The sequence below is a fragment of the Piliocolobus tephrosceles genome, chromosome 9 (genome assembly GCF_002776525.5).
Source record: "Piliocolobus tephrosceles isolate RC106 chromosome 9, ASM277652v3, whole genome shotgun sequence".
In the NCBI taxonomy this organism is placed as follows: domain Eukaryota; kingdom Metazoa; phylum Chordata; class Mammalia; order Primates; family Cercopithecidae; genus Piliocolobus; species Piliocolobus tephrosceles.
In genome coordinates this window covers 14,378,775-14,398,090 of record NC_045442.1, presented here as the reverse complement: position 1 = coordinate 14,398,090, position 19,316 = coordinate 14,378,775, and the positions used below count along the sequence as shown (strand labels likewise).

At 53.1% G+C, this 19,316-nt stretch overlaps 1 protein-coding gene across 4 annotated transcripts in view; it reads left to right on the top strand.

Annotated features, from left to right (window-relative positions):
- The window catches only part of GRK5 (G protein-coupled receptor kinase 5), a 255,238-nt gene that overhangs the window by 108,792 nt on the left and 127,130 nt on the right, over positions 1-19,316 (top strand). For all 4 annotated transcript variants that reach the window (XM_023224349.1, XM_023224348.2, XM_023224351.2 and 1 more), the window contains exon 2: positions 13,193-13,288. In XM_023224349.1, coding sequence (XP_023080117.1) covers positions 13,193-13,288 — 96 coding nt within the window. The remainder of the gene's footprint in view (positions 1-13,192; positions 13,289-19,316) is intronic.

Below are 19,316 nucleotides of genomic sequence, written 5' to 3'. Positions count from 1 at the left end.
TAATGGTAGTAGTGATGGTGGTGATGGTGGTGGTGATGATGGTGGTAATGGTAGTGGTGATGGTGGTGGTGGTGGTGATGGTTGTGGTAATGGTAGTGGTGATGGTGGTGGTGATGGTCATGGTAATGGTAGTGATGATGGTGGTGATGGTGGTGGTAATGGTGGTGATGGTAATGGTAATGGTAGTGGTGATGGGGATGGTAGTAATGGTGGTGGTGATGATGGTGGTGGGGATGGTGGTGGTGGTGGTGATGGGGAAGGTGGTAATGGTGGTGGTGATGATGGTGGCAATGGTAGTGGTGGTGGCAGTGGCTACATTTAGTGGCACCTATGAGGTGCTAGGTATCTTGCATATGGTGCTAATCCTTAACAGAGCAATGCCAGGTGGGTAGCAGTGTCTCAGTTTGCAGGAGAAAACACGGAGGGACTTAACCAAGGCCACACAGGTGGTATGTAGCAAGGCTCAGATAGCAGTACAGTGACAGCTGCTTACATTGCAGTGAAGATGTCATGAGGCAGTGGATGGTTGTGTCCTGGTGAATAGTGCAACTGTCACGGAGGGGAGGTAGCCTTTGTGGGGGAGGTGGCCTGGTGTCAGCACTGCCCTCCCTGGAAGGGTTTCCTGGGAGGGACTGTCCCCAGTCTCTCCACCTCCCCCTGGCCACACCAGAGTGCTCCTTTCTCTCAGGCCCCATGTGCTGGAAGGGGCCCTGTCCTCATCCCCATGGTGACCAGTTACCCAGCCTGGTGTTGGTTTTGGTTTTCCTCATTTGAGGTTGTGGGATCCCTCTGGTTGAGGCTGAGGTTTTTCTGCTCTGGAAACCCCAACTGTGTTGTGGCCGTGAGGAGGGGCCTGGAGGTGCTGGCACCTGCCCACGGACCGCAGGCCCCAGATGCCCTGAGCCGCCCCATGCGCCTAACACCACCCAGCCAAGACTGTCAGACACTCATAGCTGAGAACTGCAGCACAGGGAACTTTCTGGGGTCAGGAGAACTGTGTCTTTGCTCCCCATGTCCGCTCCTGTAGAGGACACAGCCGCTGGGAAGGCTGGGGTGTAGGACACCCCGGTTCCCATCTGCCCGTGCCTTTTGCCCCCACTTTGGGTGGAATCCTTGAGCACAGCAAGCCCCCGACTGAGCGGCAGGCGGCCAGCAGGCCCGGAAAGGGTTCCAACCACTCTCGCTGCCTCTTGGCCTGACAGTTCTGGCAGTTGCTCCCTCGCCTGGCTGTGCCCACATCAGAGTGTCAGCCTTATGAATGGAACCTGGGGCTGGATTCTGCACAACTCGACCCATTCCTTAGGTTTCTGAAGTGATTCTCCTCATGTGAAAAGAGCCAGTCTCCACCAAGTGGTGAAGCTGGTGGTGCTAGCCGCGGAATGCACCCTTGGACAGGGAAAGGCTCTGTGTCCCCCAGACCACCCCACTTCCCTCTCTTGCCTGCCACCTGGGGTCCTATGCTCAGCTAGGAAAGTGCTGGACACACTCGAAGGCAGCAGGACCGTGGCGCCTAAAAGCTCCTGATGCTTCCTGCCCCAGGAAACAGTGGACCTATGCCATCCAGAGGCACTGCACAAGCCCCATCTCGAGATATTCCGGGTCACAGGTGTTTTGGCAGCCCTTCATGCTGTTTTCTTCTAAACCTCTCAATCAGGGGATAGTTACGGGGAGCGGTCTCCTCCTGACGCCACTAGACCTTGACCTCCCAGCTCCAGCACTTTGGGGCAGTAAGTAATGGAGGAACTGAGGGCAGGATGAGGACCGAGGCTGGGTTCCCCCTGATTCTGGAGAGTGCAGAAAGGCTGTGTAGAGGAGGTGCACCGAGTCAGGGACTCAGCCGGGGGCTGGCTATTCTTAGAAGGTAAGAGCCATGGAGACAGAACGAGACCCTTGGCCTATATCTGCCCCACTCCATCCCTTCCCTGCCTGGCCCACTCAGTGGGCTCCTCATCATGTGTCTCACCTGTGGGGATCTTAAAGCAAACTCTTGAGAGAGGGGCTCTGCACCCTGCCCTGGATCTCAGATGACGAAACTGAGGCTAGAGGGATGGTGCTTTCTCCCACCCCCACCCGAAACCAGGGGCCTGTCTCCCTTTCACAGTGGTTGCCAAGTGCACTGGGTTGGAGAAAGTCCCCTACAGGCTGAGGTCACCTCAAATACACTTGGCTGGAGTCATGTTGCTTCTGAAAAGGCTTGAGTCACTTGGTGACGCAGCCCCTGATCAGGCCCTGTAATTGGGATCTCGCCTGGTTCGGGGCTGGATGAAAAGAGACTTAGAATCAGCGAGAAGCCACATGCCCACCTCATCAGTTTCAGCTGGTGGTGTCACTCTGGGGGTGGCAAAGGTGGCAGAGTCCAGGTGGATGGAAAATAAGTATCAGTGGAGGGGCGGGAGGAACAGAAGGCAGGAGACACAGGGGTAACCCCTTCTCATCAGAACAACTGGCCGCCTCCACTTGGCCCAGGCCAGATCTGACTCTGAGAACACCCACAGCCTCCCCACGGTGACATTTTCTGGAAATCCAGCCCTGCTGGCAGCACACTGGGAGCTGAGTCCTGAAAGCCCACCTGGGTAGAAAAGAACTAGATGGAGTCTTTAGTCCTGCAGACATCGCAGGCGGAATTGTGACCCTGCTTTCCACTCGACTGCAGATGAGTCATCGGCCTTTTGTGGCTGGGAACACAGTGGAGTGATCCTTCCGCATGCAGTCACTGCGACACCTGAGACACCCCCAGACTGATTCAGTTGAGAGCAGCTTCTCCAGTTTTCAGGGCTTTCCTTCCTCCCCCTCCAAATTCATAGTTGAGAGACCCGATTCATGACATCATTTGGGTTTCTAACAAATGTGGTGGCCCCCTGCAATAGCATAATGCTGACTTTTCTGAACCACAAGCCAGTTTCTGCTGGGAAGTCCTGGGGTCTCTGTAGCCTGTGCCCCTCACTACCCCATGTGCTTGTGCCTTTAACCAGCAGTGCCCCCAAACTATTCTAGAAATGGGGGTGGTAGTTTCTGTGGCCCCATTCCTGCTGCCTCTGGTTATGCCTGGCCCCAACCCAGGGGTTTCTGTTCTGAGCTGAGAGCTGGGGTAGCTGTGCCATGTTACCCTGCCCTCTCCATACAAGGACCAGACCTGTCAAATTGTTTCAAACTGTAGAGTGACCCATGACATGTGGCCTGGAGAGAAAAGATGAGTTGACCAATCAGATTTGCTCCTTGAGCCTTTAGAATCAGGATTCTGGGAGATGGGTAGTGAGCTGGGCTGAAGGGTTCTGAAGATGTAACAGCCTCAACAGCTGCAGTTCTAACTACCCAGGATTAGTGCAGACATCACAAATGAAGAGCACAGTCTCCACAAGACCACCCTCACTCCAGGCACCTGCCACAAGGTTGGGGAGTCCCCAGGCCACTGGCATTTCTGACAACAGATTTAGGGATTCCCCTGAAGCTCTCAGGTTGGATAATTCGCTAGACTCCCTCACAGAACCCAGTGCAGCGCTATACTGACAATTACAGTTTTATTATTGCAAAAAGATACCCAAACCAGTGACAGGGAGAGGTGCCCAGGGCAAGGTCTGAGGGTCCCAGATGTGAAGCTGCCATGGATGTGCCACCTCCTGGCACATTGGTGTGTGATTACCAAGAAGCTCACCCAGGCCTCAGTGTCTGGAGTTTTTATTGGAACATCATTATGTAGGCATGATTGATGGAATCCCTGGGCACATGGTTGAACCCAATCTCTGGCCCCCTGTCTCCCTACCATGAATGAAAAAGACACTCCTGTTACTCAGAAAATTCCAAGGACTTAGAGGCCACCTCTCAGGAGCCAGGGACAAAGGCCAGTCAGATTCTTTATTATACTATGACTAGTTGGGGCCTGCGCAAAGATGTGAGTATGTCCTGATCTGTGGGGATGCCAGGAGTCTGCCCCAGAGGGGTGTGGCCCATGGGAAAACAGGCCCCCACTTACTCAGGGTCCAGAAAGCACGGCAGGTTCACTGTAGATCTTGCCTTCCCATCCCCAGGGATGACTGTCTTTTCTCTGGGATCTGTAAACAATAAAGGTCCAAGGGTCAATAGAAGGCAAAGAGGCATTCAGTAGACAGGGTGTGTGTGTGTGTGTGTGTGTGCACGCAAAATAGGTGTGAGACTTGAGGTGACTTCTGCCCAACTTCACAGGGAGGTGATCAGGGCCTGGGGGAGAGTGGGGGGCAGTGGCCCCTGAGGCCATCTCATTGGCCCGAACCCCTCAAGGCCACAACTGAGCGGCGCTCTCCCTGCAATCTCCCTTAGGCTTTCTGGTATAGGAGGGGCCTCATACGGTTTGTCCTCCTGCCCCTGTGAGTGGCCTTGTTAACGGCTTTATGGCTGCCAGGCATCCTACTGTGAGAAGAATGCTTGACTCAAGTCAGGCAGGACGCAGCGACCTTGTAGAGTCAGAGCCAGGATCACCGCATTCTGGAGCTGGGAGGAATATTTCTCAGTCAACTTTTCCAAGCCTGTGTGTGTCTCTTCAGGTCCTTTTTAGAAGACGTAGACAGGGCAGAAATAACAAGTCAGAGAGGAAGAAATTCCTAGAAAGAGTGGTCCCGTCATCCTTTTTCTCACTGATTTCAGGGACTTTCTCTTGACTTACAGCAGTGGTTCTCAAAGTGAGAGTGCACCAGAATCACCTGCAGAGGTCATTGAGTCACCCATGCTAGCCAGTGTCTGATTCCGTAGGTCCAGGGTGGGCCCAGGAAGCTGCATTTCTAACTGGCTCCCAGTGATGCTGATGCTGCTGGTCCAAGGACCACCGAGAACCACTGACTTAAGGGCAAGAAGGATGCTCCTTCCAACAAATGCATAGAACCTTCCTTAGTTTCCCCCATGGAACCTTTCTCTGATCAATCGCGCATTTGTCACAGGAAAAGAACATTAGACTAAGAGTCAGAACAGCTGAGCCCTGGTTCAGGTTATGATACGCACTGCCTGATTGAGGCAAGGTTCTTTCCTTTCTGGGACTTTGTTTCCGAATCTGTCAAACGGGTTCAATACTAGGACCTACCTCACAGGGGGTGGTGTGGGAATTGAACTAGATGATGTGTTACTGGTACAAATTCCCCGACTCTGGGAGTACAGCAAAGGCCACACAAGCCGTCCAGGGTCAATTGTTTTGCAAAGGTCTATTCCATCCCTCCCAAGGATGGTATGCGAAGCCGTTGGGCTTAAAGGAGCCCAGTAAGTTAGACCTTAGCCCATCCAGATCACCACTATTGCTGGTTTTGCCAGTGTCCTTTGGAGGAAGGGGCTGGGCTGGCAGTTCCACTCCACAGTGCCAGATAGTTACAGGGCTCTGGGGGCTGTAGGCCCCTCACTGCTTGGAACCCATCATCGCTGCACCCCAGCCACATCCCACTGGGCTGACACTGCCACAGGGACAATGCCTTCCTGGAGCTCAGGTGGTCCCACTGCCCTCCCCAGAAGCACCACACCTCCTCCAGCCTCAGCTTCTCCCTTCCGTTCTCCACGCCAGCTCATTTCCGCCTCTGCCTTGAAAGCACAAACACCACTCTCAGAAACAGCAAAGGCAACAAGAATAACAGCAAGTCAGTTTCTTCCCCCACCGAGACAGCCTCTTCTCCCATGGCAGTTTTTTGGGGGGAATGATACTTTTATTCTTCCCTGGGGATAGCCACAAGAGGGAAAGAAATGCATTAGTCTCCAATAACTCACTGAGACAAGTGCTTGGCCCATGCTTGAGGATTAGTGGCTTTTTATTATTACTTTGCTTATGCCTTCCATCGGGCACTCCATTCCCTGCTAGGACATGCCCTCCTCCTGTGGGGCCCCCACCCCCCTTTGTTAACCACTCTCCTTCCTCCTGCCCTACCTCCCCCTTAACACACTTCCCCAGCCTGGCAGGAGGGCACCTGCTGGAGGACATTGCTGGCAGCTGGCAGTCGAGGGAGCCCCCGGGGCTGGAGAAAGCAGGAGTGAGAGTGGGATTGGACAAGCAATGCCCTCCCTAGAATCTGTCCCCTCTAAAGGGCCAGTGGCAGCCATGAGTCAGGGAACACCCCATCTTGCTGTTGTCCACCTTTCTCCAGGTTTTGTCTTGGACTCCTTCCTACGCAAGACCACAGTGGTCCTCTGGTGCATTTCCCAGAGTGGGAGCCCCCCTGATTGGCCCTGGGCCTCAGTCACTGCCATTTTCCCTTGCCTGGCGGGGTCACCCTTCTCCATGCAGCCTCCCCTACCTGCCTGGCTACAACCCCAGCTGTCTTGCTCATCTTTGCTCTCTGATGCATGGAATGAGCTGGATGAGGTCAGGAACCACGTCCTCTTCCCTGACTCGTTACTGGTAGCTGGATGGTAAACCCCGAACAGCAGAGGATCCTTTGGGAAAGCAAATAAAGCCCGAGGCTCCTCGGGACAGGAAATAGTGGCGAGCCAGTGCCAGCAGAAGATCTTGCTCCTGCCTGGGTGTGTGGCTTATTCCCTGGCTCCATTAATTCCTCTCCCTGAGCCTCAGCTTTCTCATCTGTGAATAGGGTCAGGCTGGCAGGGAGGGAGGAGGGAGGTTGTCGTTTTTCCTGCAAGCACTCATGCCTTTACCCAGTCAGCCAAGTAACTTAATGGAAGCTTGCAATTAAGCAAGTGTTAGCTGCTCCCCGCCTTCCCAGGAGCAGGTCTGACCTAAGCTGGGAGAGGGCTGTGGTCCAAACAAGGGGCTCTGCCTCTTCAGGGCAGCACGAGAAGGGACACTAGAGCTGGAGCTTTAAGAATAAGCATTCTTGGCAGAGAAAGCCACACCTGCAGGGTCAGAGTGGGGGGAAATGATGATGCATACAGGGTTTGGAGGGGCTGCCAGGTGGCTGGACCTAAAGCATGACTCAGCAGATACAGTTGGGGCATCTACAGTGGACCAAGGAGAAGGTGACAGAGAACAAAGAGAATAAGGAGAAGGTGTCCCTAAGGTGTCCCTGACACCACGGGTCCGCTATCAGCGCAGGGGAGACTGATGACGGGCAAGGAAACAAGTAAGTGGGAAGATTTCAGGTGGTGATGAGAGTTGTGGGCTGGGGCTGGGCGTCCAGCAGTCACTCTGCACGTAGAGGTTGAATAAGTCCATGAAAGTGTGCCGCATGCATTGAGCGAATGGATAAACGGATCTGTAAGCTGATGTGCGTGTTCAACAGAGAGAGACAGACTGACCGACCAGTGCTTCCCACACACTTCCATGGCACATGGAGACTGGGCCTGCTTCACAACCAAGGTCAGAGAAGACCTCCAGGAAGGCAAAATTCAGGCTAAGACTGTGGGTGAGAAACATTCAGAAAGGTAGGAAGAAAGTGCTCCTGGCAGAGGGAACAGTGAGTGTAAAGGCCCTGAGAGCAGAGGCAGGGAGGGAAATAAAGCTTAGGAAGACGATTACTGAGGCCCTGAACCGGGCCAAGGAGAACAGGCTGAGCCTGTGGGTGGTCAGGCCTGGGAACTGGTCATTCCTGCTGCTGGGACCTGAGCACAGAGGAGGTGGGAGGTGATGGCCCCAGCTCCTTGTAGGCCTAACAGCCCTCCCCAGCAGGGAGGTGGGCCTAGGGCAGCTGGGGTCATAGGGCCAGGACACAGGAGGAATTTTTGCAGTGGCATGACTGGGCCCTGCCCCCTCTCAGGATACAGAGAAACAATCAAGTCCTATGAAATAATAAACAGTGCCAATACTTCAGTTATCAAATATGCAGCTTCACAACGCTGCAGCAGCTTGAGAGCCAAACATTTGTCTAGATTTGGTGCCCTCTCTGAGGCAGGTTTTGTTTGTTAAGAAGTGGAACCTTCTCCCAGCCCATCTGAGTTATGGAAGGTTGGATTTACTTCATGGGACTTTTAGAGGAACTGGAAGCCAGATGTGAGGTGAGAGTCCATTCTAGGTGCCTGCTGTCATTTAGGGGGATCCCCTGCTGAGAACATCCTTGTATTAACTTCCTGTTGCTGCTGTAACAAATTGCTACAAACTAAGTGGGTTAAAACATCGCACATTTAGTATCTTACCCTTCCAGAGATTGGAAGTCTGACACAGTCTCGGTGAGTTAGGGCATCAGCAGGGCTGTGTTCCCTCTGGGGGCTCCAGGAAGAATCCTTTCTGGCCTGCATGCCTTGGCTCACGGCCCCTTCCCGTCTTCCAAGCCAGCAATGGCTGGTGAGTCTTTGTCACATTGCGTCACTCTGACAATGGCTGCTCTTCCTCCCTCTTCTGCATTTTAGGACCCTTTTGGTGACAGTGGGCCCACCTGGATAATCCAGGATAATGTCCCTTATCATTATCCATAATTTCATCCATAAATTTAATGCTCATTTGTCATGGAACCTAATGTACTCACAGGTTCTAGGGATTAGGGCATCCCTGAGGGCATTATCCTGCCCACCACAGTCTCCCTGCCGTATTTTGGAAGCTGAGGAAATAGGATTGAGGAGGAAAGTGAGCCCAGGCTGTAGCTGGAGAGTCTGCACCCTTGGCTTGGAGCTGCCTCCAAGTGGCTCACCTTTCCCACTGCCTCCACCCCCACCACAGCTGCCCCATCACTAACAGATCTCCTCCAACCCCTGTTCTTTTCCTAAATGTTGGTCAAAATGGTCATTAAGTAAAGCAGCATTTTTCCACATCCCTACCCTTGACTTACTTTTTCTTTTGAAAGTACCCAGGCTAGAGTGCCATGGCATGATCGTAGCTCACTGCAGCCTCGAACTTCTGGGTCCAGGCAGTCCTGTGCACCACCATGCCCAGCTACTTATTTTATTATTTTTAGTAGAGATGGAGTCTTGCTATGTTGCCTAGGCCGGTCTGAACTCCTGGGCTCAAGCAATCCTCCCATCTTGGCCTCCTAAAGTGGTGGGATTACAGGCATGAGCTACAACACCTGGCCCCAACCCTTGACATTTTAGAGCCAGCCATTCTTTGTTCTAGGGGGCTGTGCTGTGCACAGCATAATGTTTAACCACATCCTTGGCCTGTACCCACTAGCTGCCAGTAGCACCTCTCCACCCAGTGGTGACAATTAAAAATGTCTCCAGACATTGCCAAATGTTCCCTGGGAGGCCTTCGCTGGGGTTGGGAACCACTGAAGTAACGCCTTTGATGTCTGTCTTCCCCGCTAGCGACACTGCGTCCAGCACCTGCAGAGGGCTCGCCGCTTCATCGGTGCTCAACACATATTGGTTGAACGAATCAGTGAACCTACGTTAACTTTCTTAATGAATAAATCTATAAGTGTGCGTGTACAAAATAGACTCCTGGTTTCCATAGACTGGCTGCCTGAGAATCACTCGGGGATCCTTGTAAGAAGTCACATTCCTGGGGTCCAGTCACAGAGGATTGGGGTGCAGCCTAGCAATCTGTATTGTCAAGAGTGCTTCATCAGTTCCCCAAAAACTTAAACATATATACCATATAATCCAGCAATTTCCCTCCTGAGTATATATCTAAAAGAATGGAAAGCAGGGACTCGAACAGATACTTGTATGCAAATATCCATAGCGGCGTTATTTGTAATAGCTAAAAGGTAGAAACAGCCCACATGTGTGTCCCCAAATGAACGATAAACAAAAGATTGTATATCCGTACAACAGAATATTATGCAACCTTCAAAACGAGTGAAGTTCTGACACGTGCTGCAACATGGGCGAAGCTCGAGGACATTACGCTAAGTGAAAGAACAGACACAAAAGAGCATGAATTGTAGGATTCCCTTATACGAAGTATCTAGAGTAGTCACAGTCATAGACATGGAGCGTGGGAGAGAGGTTGCCGGGGTTGGGAGGAAGGAGGGAACGGGAGTTAATGTTTAATGGGTTCAGAGTTTCAGTTTGGGATGGTGAAAAAGTCCTGGAGACGGAAGGTGGTGATGGTTCCACAGCAATGGGAACATCCTTAATGCCGCTGACTCATTCACCTAAATAATGGTTAAACTGGTACATTTTATGTTATGCATATTTTGCCGCATGCAAAAAATGGTGCTTCATGCCTGCAGGTCTGAGAGTCAGTAGTGTGTGAGGGGAATGAGGAGCAGGGGATAGACCTGTCGAGTTCTAACGACCCTCCCAGGCCTCACAGCTGCTGGGATGGGAATGTCTGACTCTGCTGAGCTAGGGTTTAGGCTGATTTCTTGAGAGGGTGGCCCTTCTCTGGGCGTGCGTAGAACCTCTAGGCCGCCTGAATGAGAGCTGCGGCTGGATGAGGATTGACTCGTCTGGAGGCCACATGCGCTGTCCCCCGGGCAGCTGCTGCCCAGCTCCGGCTGATTCTTGCCATGTGGGGTGCCTGGCTGTGCGAGAGATGCCCAAGATCTGGATTTCGACGTGAAATCTCCTCATTTTTATTTATTGCAATAGTTTTAGGGGAACAGGTGGTGTTTGGTTGCATGGAATGTTCTTTAGTGGTGATTTCTGAGATTTTGGTGCACCCGTCACCTGAACTGTGTACACTGTAGCTAGTGTGTAGTCTTTTATCCCTCACCTCCCTCCCAACCTTCCCCCAAGTCCCCAGCATCCATTATATCATTCGGAGACCTTTGTGTCGTCATCTGGGAATCTCCTAATTTTTCAGTGTTGGCAACTGGTTCAGTGAACAAGCAAGCAGATAAACAAGCCACCTAAGGGACACACTGGCGACCCTGCGGGCCTCTGGTCCAGCCTGCCGCTTTTCTGGGAGCTCACAGGCTGCGGCCCCAACTAGATCCTTGCTTCTGCTCCTGTTATGGCTGCCGCGTCACTCCTGAAGTCTGACACCAGCTTTCTCTTTGATCCTTGGAGAATTTCTCTTGTATTCAGGGTACCCAAAATGGTGGTTTACAGACAGAACAGTAAGAGCAGGAGCCCAGAGTCTGGATTCTGCTCAGGCTGGGATCTTGGCTCTGCCATTTATGAGCCACGGGGCCATAGGTGACTTGCTACCTTTCCCCCAGGCCTCAATTTCCTCATCTGTCAACTGGGTATATAATAGTTCCGGCTGGCTGGACGCCGTGGCTCATGCCTATAATCCCAGCACTTTGGAGGGCCAAGGCAGGCGGATCACTTGAGGTCAGGAGTTTGAGACCAACCTGGCCAGCATGGTAAAACCCTGTCTCTACTGAAAATATGAAAAATTAGCTGGGCGTGGTGGTGCATATCTATATTCCCAGCTACTCGGAAGGCTGAGGCAGGAGAATCGCATGAACCCGGGGGGCAGAGGTTGCAGTGAATCGAGATTGCACCACTGCACTCCATCCTGGGTGATAGACTGAGACTCTGTCTCAAAAAAAAGAAAAAAAAAAAAAAGTTCCTGCCTTGTAGAGTAAGGGTGAAGCCTGCAGGTGAGGGGCTTGGCCCCGGCCAGGGCCAGTACAGGGCTGAGCAGTCTGCATGTGTATGTTTATGTGTGCATGAAATGTGTGGGCACTTATGTGTGTGGCCCCCGTTGGCGGAAAGAGTAAGTGTGGTGTGGGTCAAGCCACCAGCAGCCCCAGTGATTTCTTTCTCAAAGGGTCATTCTGAGGATTAAACAAGGTCATGTACAGATGGAGCCTCACCACGGCAGGTGCCCAATATGCATTCCTTCTGTCCCTCGGAGTGTGAGACCTTGGCTGTCTGTGGAGATTTGAGAGGAGGACGCTGGGGCTGGTTGGAGAGGAGTGAGTGGGGTTGAAGATTCGATAAGAGGAGAGGAGAGAGATGGACTCCTCCCCATCAGCACCCTCTCCTGCTTCCTGGCCACCAGGAGCGGAGTTCTGGTCCCCTTCTCAGAGGCAGGTGCACTGGCTAATCAGGGCCATGACCTTAGCTTTCCAGGATAGCTTGGATGACAGTTAAGAAGCCCCAGTTCTGTGCCTACTTTTAAACACACGCTACCTTGTTATCCCTCCTTTCAGCTTTGGGAGGAAGGCCTTACTGTCTCCAGTTCACGGACAAGGACTCAGAGACGGTGGGTGCTTGTCCAGGCTTGCCTGGACAGCAGGGGACAGCCACAGGGCCAGAGCAAGGTGGAGGACAGGTTGGGCTGGCCCGGGGAGCACTGGAGCGGAGTGCCACTGGGCTCCCCTGGGTTTGTTGGTGTGCAGACGGGGCCTTGTCCTGCTCAGCCGATTCCTGGAAGGGTGAGAGAGTGGAGGGGCTGCGTACCCACCCGGAACAAGCAGATGAGCTACATAAAATCCTGATAACCAAGGGGCACAAAGGTCTCCATGACCTGTGGTGAGTCATGGACAGATGGTGGCTAAGGGCCAGTGTAAGGATGGAGGGTGGGTAACAGCACCTCGGTCCCCAGGAGCCCTCCAGCCACATGGCACAGCAGTGCCTCCAGGTCCAAGGCCCAGACGCTGGTGGGCTCAGGGACACTCAGGCCCAGAGCTGCACCCCATCGCTGTTTGCACCTGTGCGTCCTGACACCTGTCCACCAACCCTTGGACCAGGAGTGTGAGGATGATGGGAACACCTGTGTGCGCCTCATGTGGTTCTGCACGTTACACATGTCTGTGCGTGTGTTCATTACTAGTGCACGTTCATTAGGTGTGTGCATTACATGCTTGTGTGTGCATGTTCATCACATCCACATGCTCAGTATTCGTGTGCACTGGGGAGGACGTCAGGCAGGGCCCCTCAGGAGTCCCTCCTTCCTTCTAGCCTCAGAGACTCTGGGGTTTGTGAGGAGGGAGAAGAAGGGGGTACTTGACAAGTGGAAACTGAAGTCCTTTTCCCCCAACATCTGGCCTCCAGCTGGGGAAGGAGACTCTCCACAGAAAGCAAGAGGACAAAACCAGGGCCATGAGGGGCCATGGGCCCCTGCCTGTGCCTCCGCCCCACAGGGATGTCCCAAGCTAAAGGGGACGTTCAGACATGGCAGGCTTGGCCCCTGCTGTGGGAAGGCTGTGGTCTGGTGTGAGGGAACAGCAGTGGGGGATGCCTGGTGTGGGTGGGGTGCAGGGGAGCCCCGGGCCTCAGTGCTGGGGGATCAGGGTTGGGCAGGACTGTATGGGAGACTGAGGCTCAGAGCCCACCTGGGAGGAAGAGGTTGGGGGGGTGTGGTATGTGTGTATGTGTATGTCTTGGGCTGGGGGTGTGTCACTGGCTTGACCTACAGCCGTCCCTGTCTTTCAGCCCAGGAGGCTGGTGGGCAGGCTCACTGCGGGGGCGCCGCAGGCTCTGGAGCCTCAGTCCGGAATCTTTTTCCCCATCTCTACAGGGGGCGGAGGAAAGCGCAAAGGGAAAAGCAAGAAGTGGAAGGAAATCCTGAAGTTCCCTCACATTAGCCAGTGTGAAGACCTCCGAAGGACCATAGGTAAGCTGTCCTGCCTGGGAGCTGTGGGGGGAGCGAGGAGCAGGTGAACCACCAAGCCATCTGTGCATTGAGGCAAACGGGTGAGCTGCCAGGCCGTCTGTGCAGGGAGGCAAATGCCAACCAGTGGGCACAGCATCATGCTTCCAGGTAGGGGCTCCAGGCTGACCTCTTTGCTAATCGACATGAACAGCCAACCAGTATTCACTGAATATATGGCATGTGCTGGGCAGAGTGACCTCCTCCCAGTTACGCTTTGAGGCAGGTGCTATTATTTAATATTTCACTTCACCTTTCAGATGGGGAAACCGAGGCACAGAGTGGTTCTGTAACTGGCCCAAAGTCACACAGCTGGTGGGAGGGTGGTGGAGGTGGGCCAGCCCAGCACAGAGCCCCCTCTTGTAACTTCTCCCCTTTCCTCCTGGAGCCTGTGGTCCTGCCCTCAGGAGGCAGCCCAGGCTTTGGGAGCTGAGAGCGGGATGAGGTAAGGCTCCCCTTTCCACCTGCTGGGGATGCCAGTGCTCCTGAGGAGCCACTGGGCTCAGTGGCACAGCTTAGGCCCCTGTATCCAGCACACACACACCAGGCACCTCTAAGAGCAGCCAACCAAGTGGGTCTGTGCCTGATCCCATGCAGGACACAGCTGTGGTGAGGAGGCCTGGGTGCCTGGGTGAGAGCGCCCAGGGGGCAGGCATATTGTGAGGCCCTACTCCAGAGTGTTTGGGGTCCCGGCCCTTCTTCCCTCTGTGCCCTGGGTGGGTCCTTCCCTGTCACCGCGTGAGGGCTCCCCATCCGCTTATTATTGTCAGAGGTCATGGACATGCTGAACACGTTTAAGAAGACTCAAGTCCACTGAAGGCTGGGCATGGGGTCGTGCCGCCCAGAACTCCATAGACCCACCTTTTCTGGGGACTTCTGCCCAGGGCCTGGGGTGAGCTGCCCTGTGCCTGCCCTGGAATTCGAGGCCACGTGCAGCCATTTATTCAGCTTTTCTAAATGGCCTCTTCACGGCCTGGCCCCACCAGTTTCCAGGGCCGGGGGGACTCACCTGCCACCCCCAGGCTTGCTCCGTCCTGGCCCCGGGCCGCTCAGTCCACACTCCACGTTGATAGGTGATAGGAAGCCATCTGTGCCCTGCCCCACAAAGGCAGGCGTGAGCAGGTGAAGCAAGGCGGGATCCCGAAGGGTCAGGAAACATCCTCAAGACCCACCTTCCATCCCTAAAATCCCAGGCACATCAGAATCCCCACGGTGTTCTCCGGCCGAGAGTGGAGCTGGCCTGAGGGATCCGGGGCTCTGGGTCCAGGCAGACGTGGGTTCAGATCCTGCCCTCTCTGCTGGCCACATGGCAAGTTAATTTATCCTGCTGAGCCTGTTTCCTCAGCTGTAACACTGACTGTGAACCCAGTCACTGGGTGGTGGGGTGGGTCAGATGAGACCATGTGTGTAAAGGGCTTAGCTGGTGCCCTCGTTGGAAGACCAGGGGCCCACGCTCCTCTGCACGCTGGCGTGCTTTCTGGAGTTCCCACAGACACCACGGTGCCATGATGTCATGTGCACCCTTGATGCTTTTCTGCTGGGGGCACTCGGGGTCAGGTGGAAGAGAAGAGGGGTTGTGTTCCTGGGGCTGGAGCTTACTGGGGAGGATTTGACCACTGAGACTTTACGGGGGGCTTTCAGAGAGGGGAGCCAGGGAGAACCCCTTGGGTGACTGGCCGTTTCCTCCTGGGGGGCCATTTTGTTCTTCATACTAATTTTGGCTCAGAGAGAACAGGGCCTGGGGTGGGACTGGGGAGGAGACCTTAGTTGCCATGGTGGCAACTCACCCATGTGTGCCCAGTGAGTACCCCCTTTCTGGTGAGCCGAGCCTTCTCTGTCATTTTCATCCTGGGTGTGCTGGCTGCCCAGAAAGCCATTCCTGGATGCCGGGCCCAGCTTCTCCCAACTGAGGGATGTTATCTCACAACCCATTCGCGGTGGCCCCGGGGAACGTCTTGCACTCATCCCCAGGGCCACAGGGATGCTCGGAGAGATCTTTCTGGGGTGTTGAGTTGGAGGTGAGAGCTTACAACAGGAGGAAAGCATCTCCAAGGGGAGCACTGTGAGAAGCGGGCACTTCTGCACAGCCACACTCACCTGGCAGGGTGGTGCTTCCCGGCCCTGGCTAAACTGTCTGCAGGTGGTGATGCCAGGAGTGCTGTGGGGCACAGCCATATATGAAGGCCAGTTCCTCAGAGAAGCCTCTTTTGACTTCAGAATTTAAATGAGCTCCAGGCCAGAGTCTCTCAGAGCACAGAAGGGTCCTCTTCTGCCAGAGCACCCTTCCTCAGTGTCTTGTTTGCCCCACAAGTGTGAAAGGCTCTCTGGGGAGGAACTGGATTGTTAAAATTCACCACTGGGGAACAAGAGTGAAACTCCGCCTCAAAAAACAAAAAACAAAACAAAAAACCTCCTTCCCCCTGCAGAAAAGCTTGTTCAGCTTGTTCTCTCTAGCCAGAGACCCTGCAAAGGGGCAGCCAAGCCAAGCTGAGCTAGGAGCTGCTGGCACAGCTGGCTACTGTAGAGCTGTCACATTTCTGCTACAGTTCATGCCAGCAACTCAGACACCTACTTTCTGCTTTTTTTTTTTTTTTCTGGAGATGGAATCTTGCTCTGTCACTCAGGCTGGAGTGCAGTGGCGTGATCTTGGCTCACTGCAACCTCTGCCTCCTAGGTTCAAGCAATTCTCCTGTCTCAGCCTCCCTAGTAGCTGGGATTACAGGCACGTGCCACCATGCCCGGGTAATGTTTGTATTTTTGGTAGAGACGAGGTTTTGCCATGTTGGTCAGGCTGGTCTCAAACTCCTGGCCTCAAGCGATCAACTCACCTTGGCCTCTCAGAGTGTTGGGATTACAGGTGTGAGCCACTGCGCCCCCTTTTCCTCCTTCGTGTAACGTGTGTCTTAGCATGGGCTGCTATAACAAATTCCCAGAGACTAGGTGGCTTAAACAACAGACATTTATCTCTCATTGTTCTGGAGGTGGGGAAGTCCAAGATGAAAATGCCAGCAGATCTGGTGTCCTACGAGGGCCCAGTTTTTCCTGGTTTATAGTTGGCTATCTTCTTATCTTCTTGTATCCTTGCATGGTGGGGAGTGGGGGGGAGGTGGAGAGCGCGCTCTTGTCTCTTTTTATAAGAGCACTAATCCTATTCGTGATGGCTCCAGACTCATGACCAAACCACCTCCCAAATGCCTAACATCATGCTGGGGGTTAGGTTTCAACACGTCTGTTTCAGGGAGGACACAGCCATTCAGTCCATCGTCTAGGACTAGGTTCAGTGCAAACCTAGTCCTGGATTCAAACAGCCAGCGCACCCTGGCTTTCTGCTTCTCCCCTGAGACACAGCTTCTCATACTTTGAGATGAACTAGCCCTGCCAAGGCCTGGTGCCCCTCCCAGCGCCCTCCTTCCAAATTAAGACTCTCAGATCTAGGATGGGCGTGATGGCTCATGCCTGTAATCCCAGCACTTTGGGAGGACGAAGCAGACAGATTACGTGAGGTCAGGAGTTAGAGACCAGCCTGGTCAACATGGGAAGACCCTGCCTCTACTAAATATACAAAAAATAGCCGGGCATGGTGACAGGTGCCTGTAATCCCAGCTACTCAGGAGGCTGAGGCAGGAAAATCGCTTCAACCTGGGAGGTGGAGGTTGCAGTGAGCTGAGATTGCACCACTGCACTCCAGCCTGGGTGACGAGCAACACTCCATCCCAAAAAAAAAAAAAAAAAAAAAGACTCTGAGATGTCCTCCCTCTAGACCTCCTCCCCATGAGCTCCAGGTATTGTCCTGGGAGCACCTGAGTGTCCCTCAGCCTCTAGTCTGCCTGGCCCCACCTCGTTCACTTCTGCTGTGGGGGACCTGGGAGCACAGGATTGGGCTCTGAGCTTTTCTCCATCCATGGACCACTCCCCCACCATGGGCCCCAGCCCTGTCTGTCCTTCTAGGTCCATAAACTGGCCTCTTGGCAGGGCCCACTCCCCTGGGAGGGTGTGAGGAACGTGCATGCTGGCGTGTGGAAATGGATTCTTCTGTTCTGCCGGAGGGTATTGAAAAGGCTCTGTGTGTAAGTGCCGTGGGAGAGAGGCCTGGGAAGGGCAGGAAGGCTGACGTGAGCCATGGGGCTGCAGCTCGTGGCCACGGGGCCAGGGTCTGGGCCTTCCCACTGTTTACAGTCCGTCGCTGAGGTGTTTGTCCAGTCTCTGCTGGGGTCCTGCTGGAAGCCTTTTTAAAATAAAATTCTCATTTCTTTCCTAGACCAATACACAAACCGAACAGTGGCCAATACCACATTTATTTTTCTTGTGGACACATGAGCTCAGTTTCTGAAGTTCTTTGGGAGGATGTCCTGGGGCAGGCTTTTTGCCAAGGTGACAGGGCCCCTTTGGGGTGTGAGGTGGTGCCATGAGAAGGCTCTTGATCAGAGCTGAGGACAGAACCCATGAGGACTCCAGGATGCTGCCATCTCTGGATGGCCCCAAACAGTGGTCTGTTAGAGCCCTGGCCTTCTGCCTTCAGCCCTGCCCTGGACGGCCACAGACCATCTCCACCTAGCAGCCAGCGTGAGTTTTGAAAAATGAAAACTGCACCCTGTGAAATCATTCTTCTGTTGAAACCACCTGAACAGCTCTCCATCCCACTCAGTAAAACCCAAACTCCTCACTGTGGCTTGTAAGCACTTTGCCCTAAGGTGAAACCTATAGACCCCTTATCAGAAGAATGCTTTTATATACAAAATAGAATACATAGGGTTACAGAGGAAACTGATCCTTTTTAAGTATGCTTACCACATACTTCTAAAATGTATGGTACAGAAATAGATGTGCTTCTTTGTTAATACTTTAAATTATAAGGTCTAACTGTGGGTCTAATAGCTATTGTAATTTTGATTTATTTATTTATTTATTTATTTATTTATTTATTTATTTCTATTTCTTTATTTTGCCACAGGGTTTGACTCTGTCCCTCAGGCTGGAGTGCAGTGGCATGATCTTGGCTCAGTGCAACCTCTGCTTCCTGGGCTCAAGCTATCCTCCCACCTCAGCCTCCCGAGTAGCTGGGACTACAAATGTGCACTACCATACCCAGCTAATTCTTGTATTTTTTGTAGATATGGGATTTGGCCATGTTGCCCAGGCTGGTCTCAAACTCCTGAGCTCAAGTGATCCTCCCTCCTCGGCCTCGCGAAGTGCTGGGATTATAGGCGTGAGCTACTGCACTCGGCCTGCTCTTGTAATTTTGAACTTGTCATGAACCTGAGTGAGCTTTCAGATATCTGCAACAATTGATAGGAATGGATCTTTGATTTCTGTCAGTGACAAGTCCCGGGCACTGCTGACATTATTGTAGGTTGTTGTCTACATTCATAATTGAAGGAAGTGCAAATTTTCAGTTAGAGGTTGGTGAAAAGAAAGATGACATTTCTCTCCACCCCAGTCCATGGACTCCCTAAATCCTATCCATGGTCCTTTTGGCAGTGCCCTCCCCGTGCTGCCCTACATGAACTGGCCCTCACCTTCATCTTGGATCCCTCCCTCCTCCTCCATTCACAAGCTGGTCTCCCTTTTGTCCTTTGAATACCACACGCTTGTCTCCAGCCCGGAGCCTTTGCACCTGCTGTTCTCTCTACCTGGAATGTTCTTCCTCACACTCTTTCTTCCAGGGGACTTTAAGGTCTCAGTCCAAATATCATCTCCATAGAGAAGCCTTCTAAAAAGAAACCATAGCCTCCCTCTAATTGCATCCTTTTCCATAGTGCTGTTTATTTAATGTTCTTGCCCATAACTCTGTCTGAAGTCATCTTTTCGTTTACTTGTGTATTTTCTGTCTCCCACACTGGACTAGATGTTCTATGTTAATAGCAACTGTGTCTTGGTTCACTATGGGAACAGTGTCTGGCACATAATAGGGGTTCGTTAATACTGGGTGAATGAAGGAATGAATGAGGTGAAATATTTGAAATTAGAGCTCTTTGAATGGCGTAAACTCGGG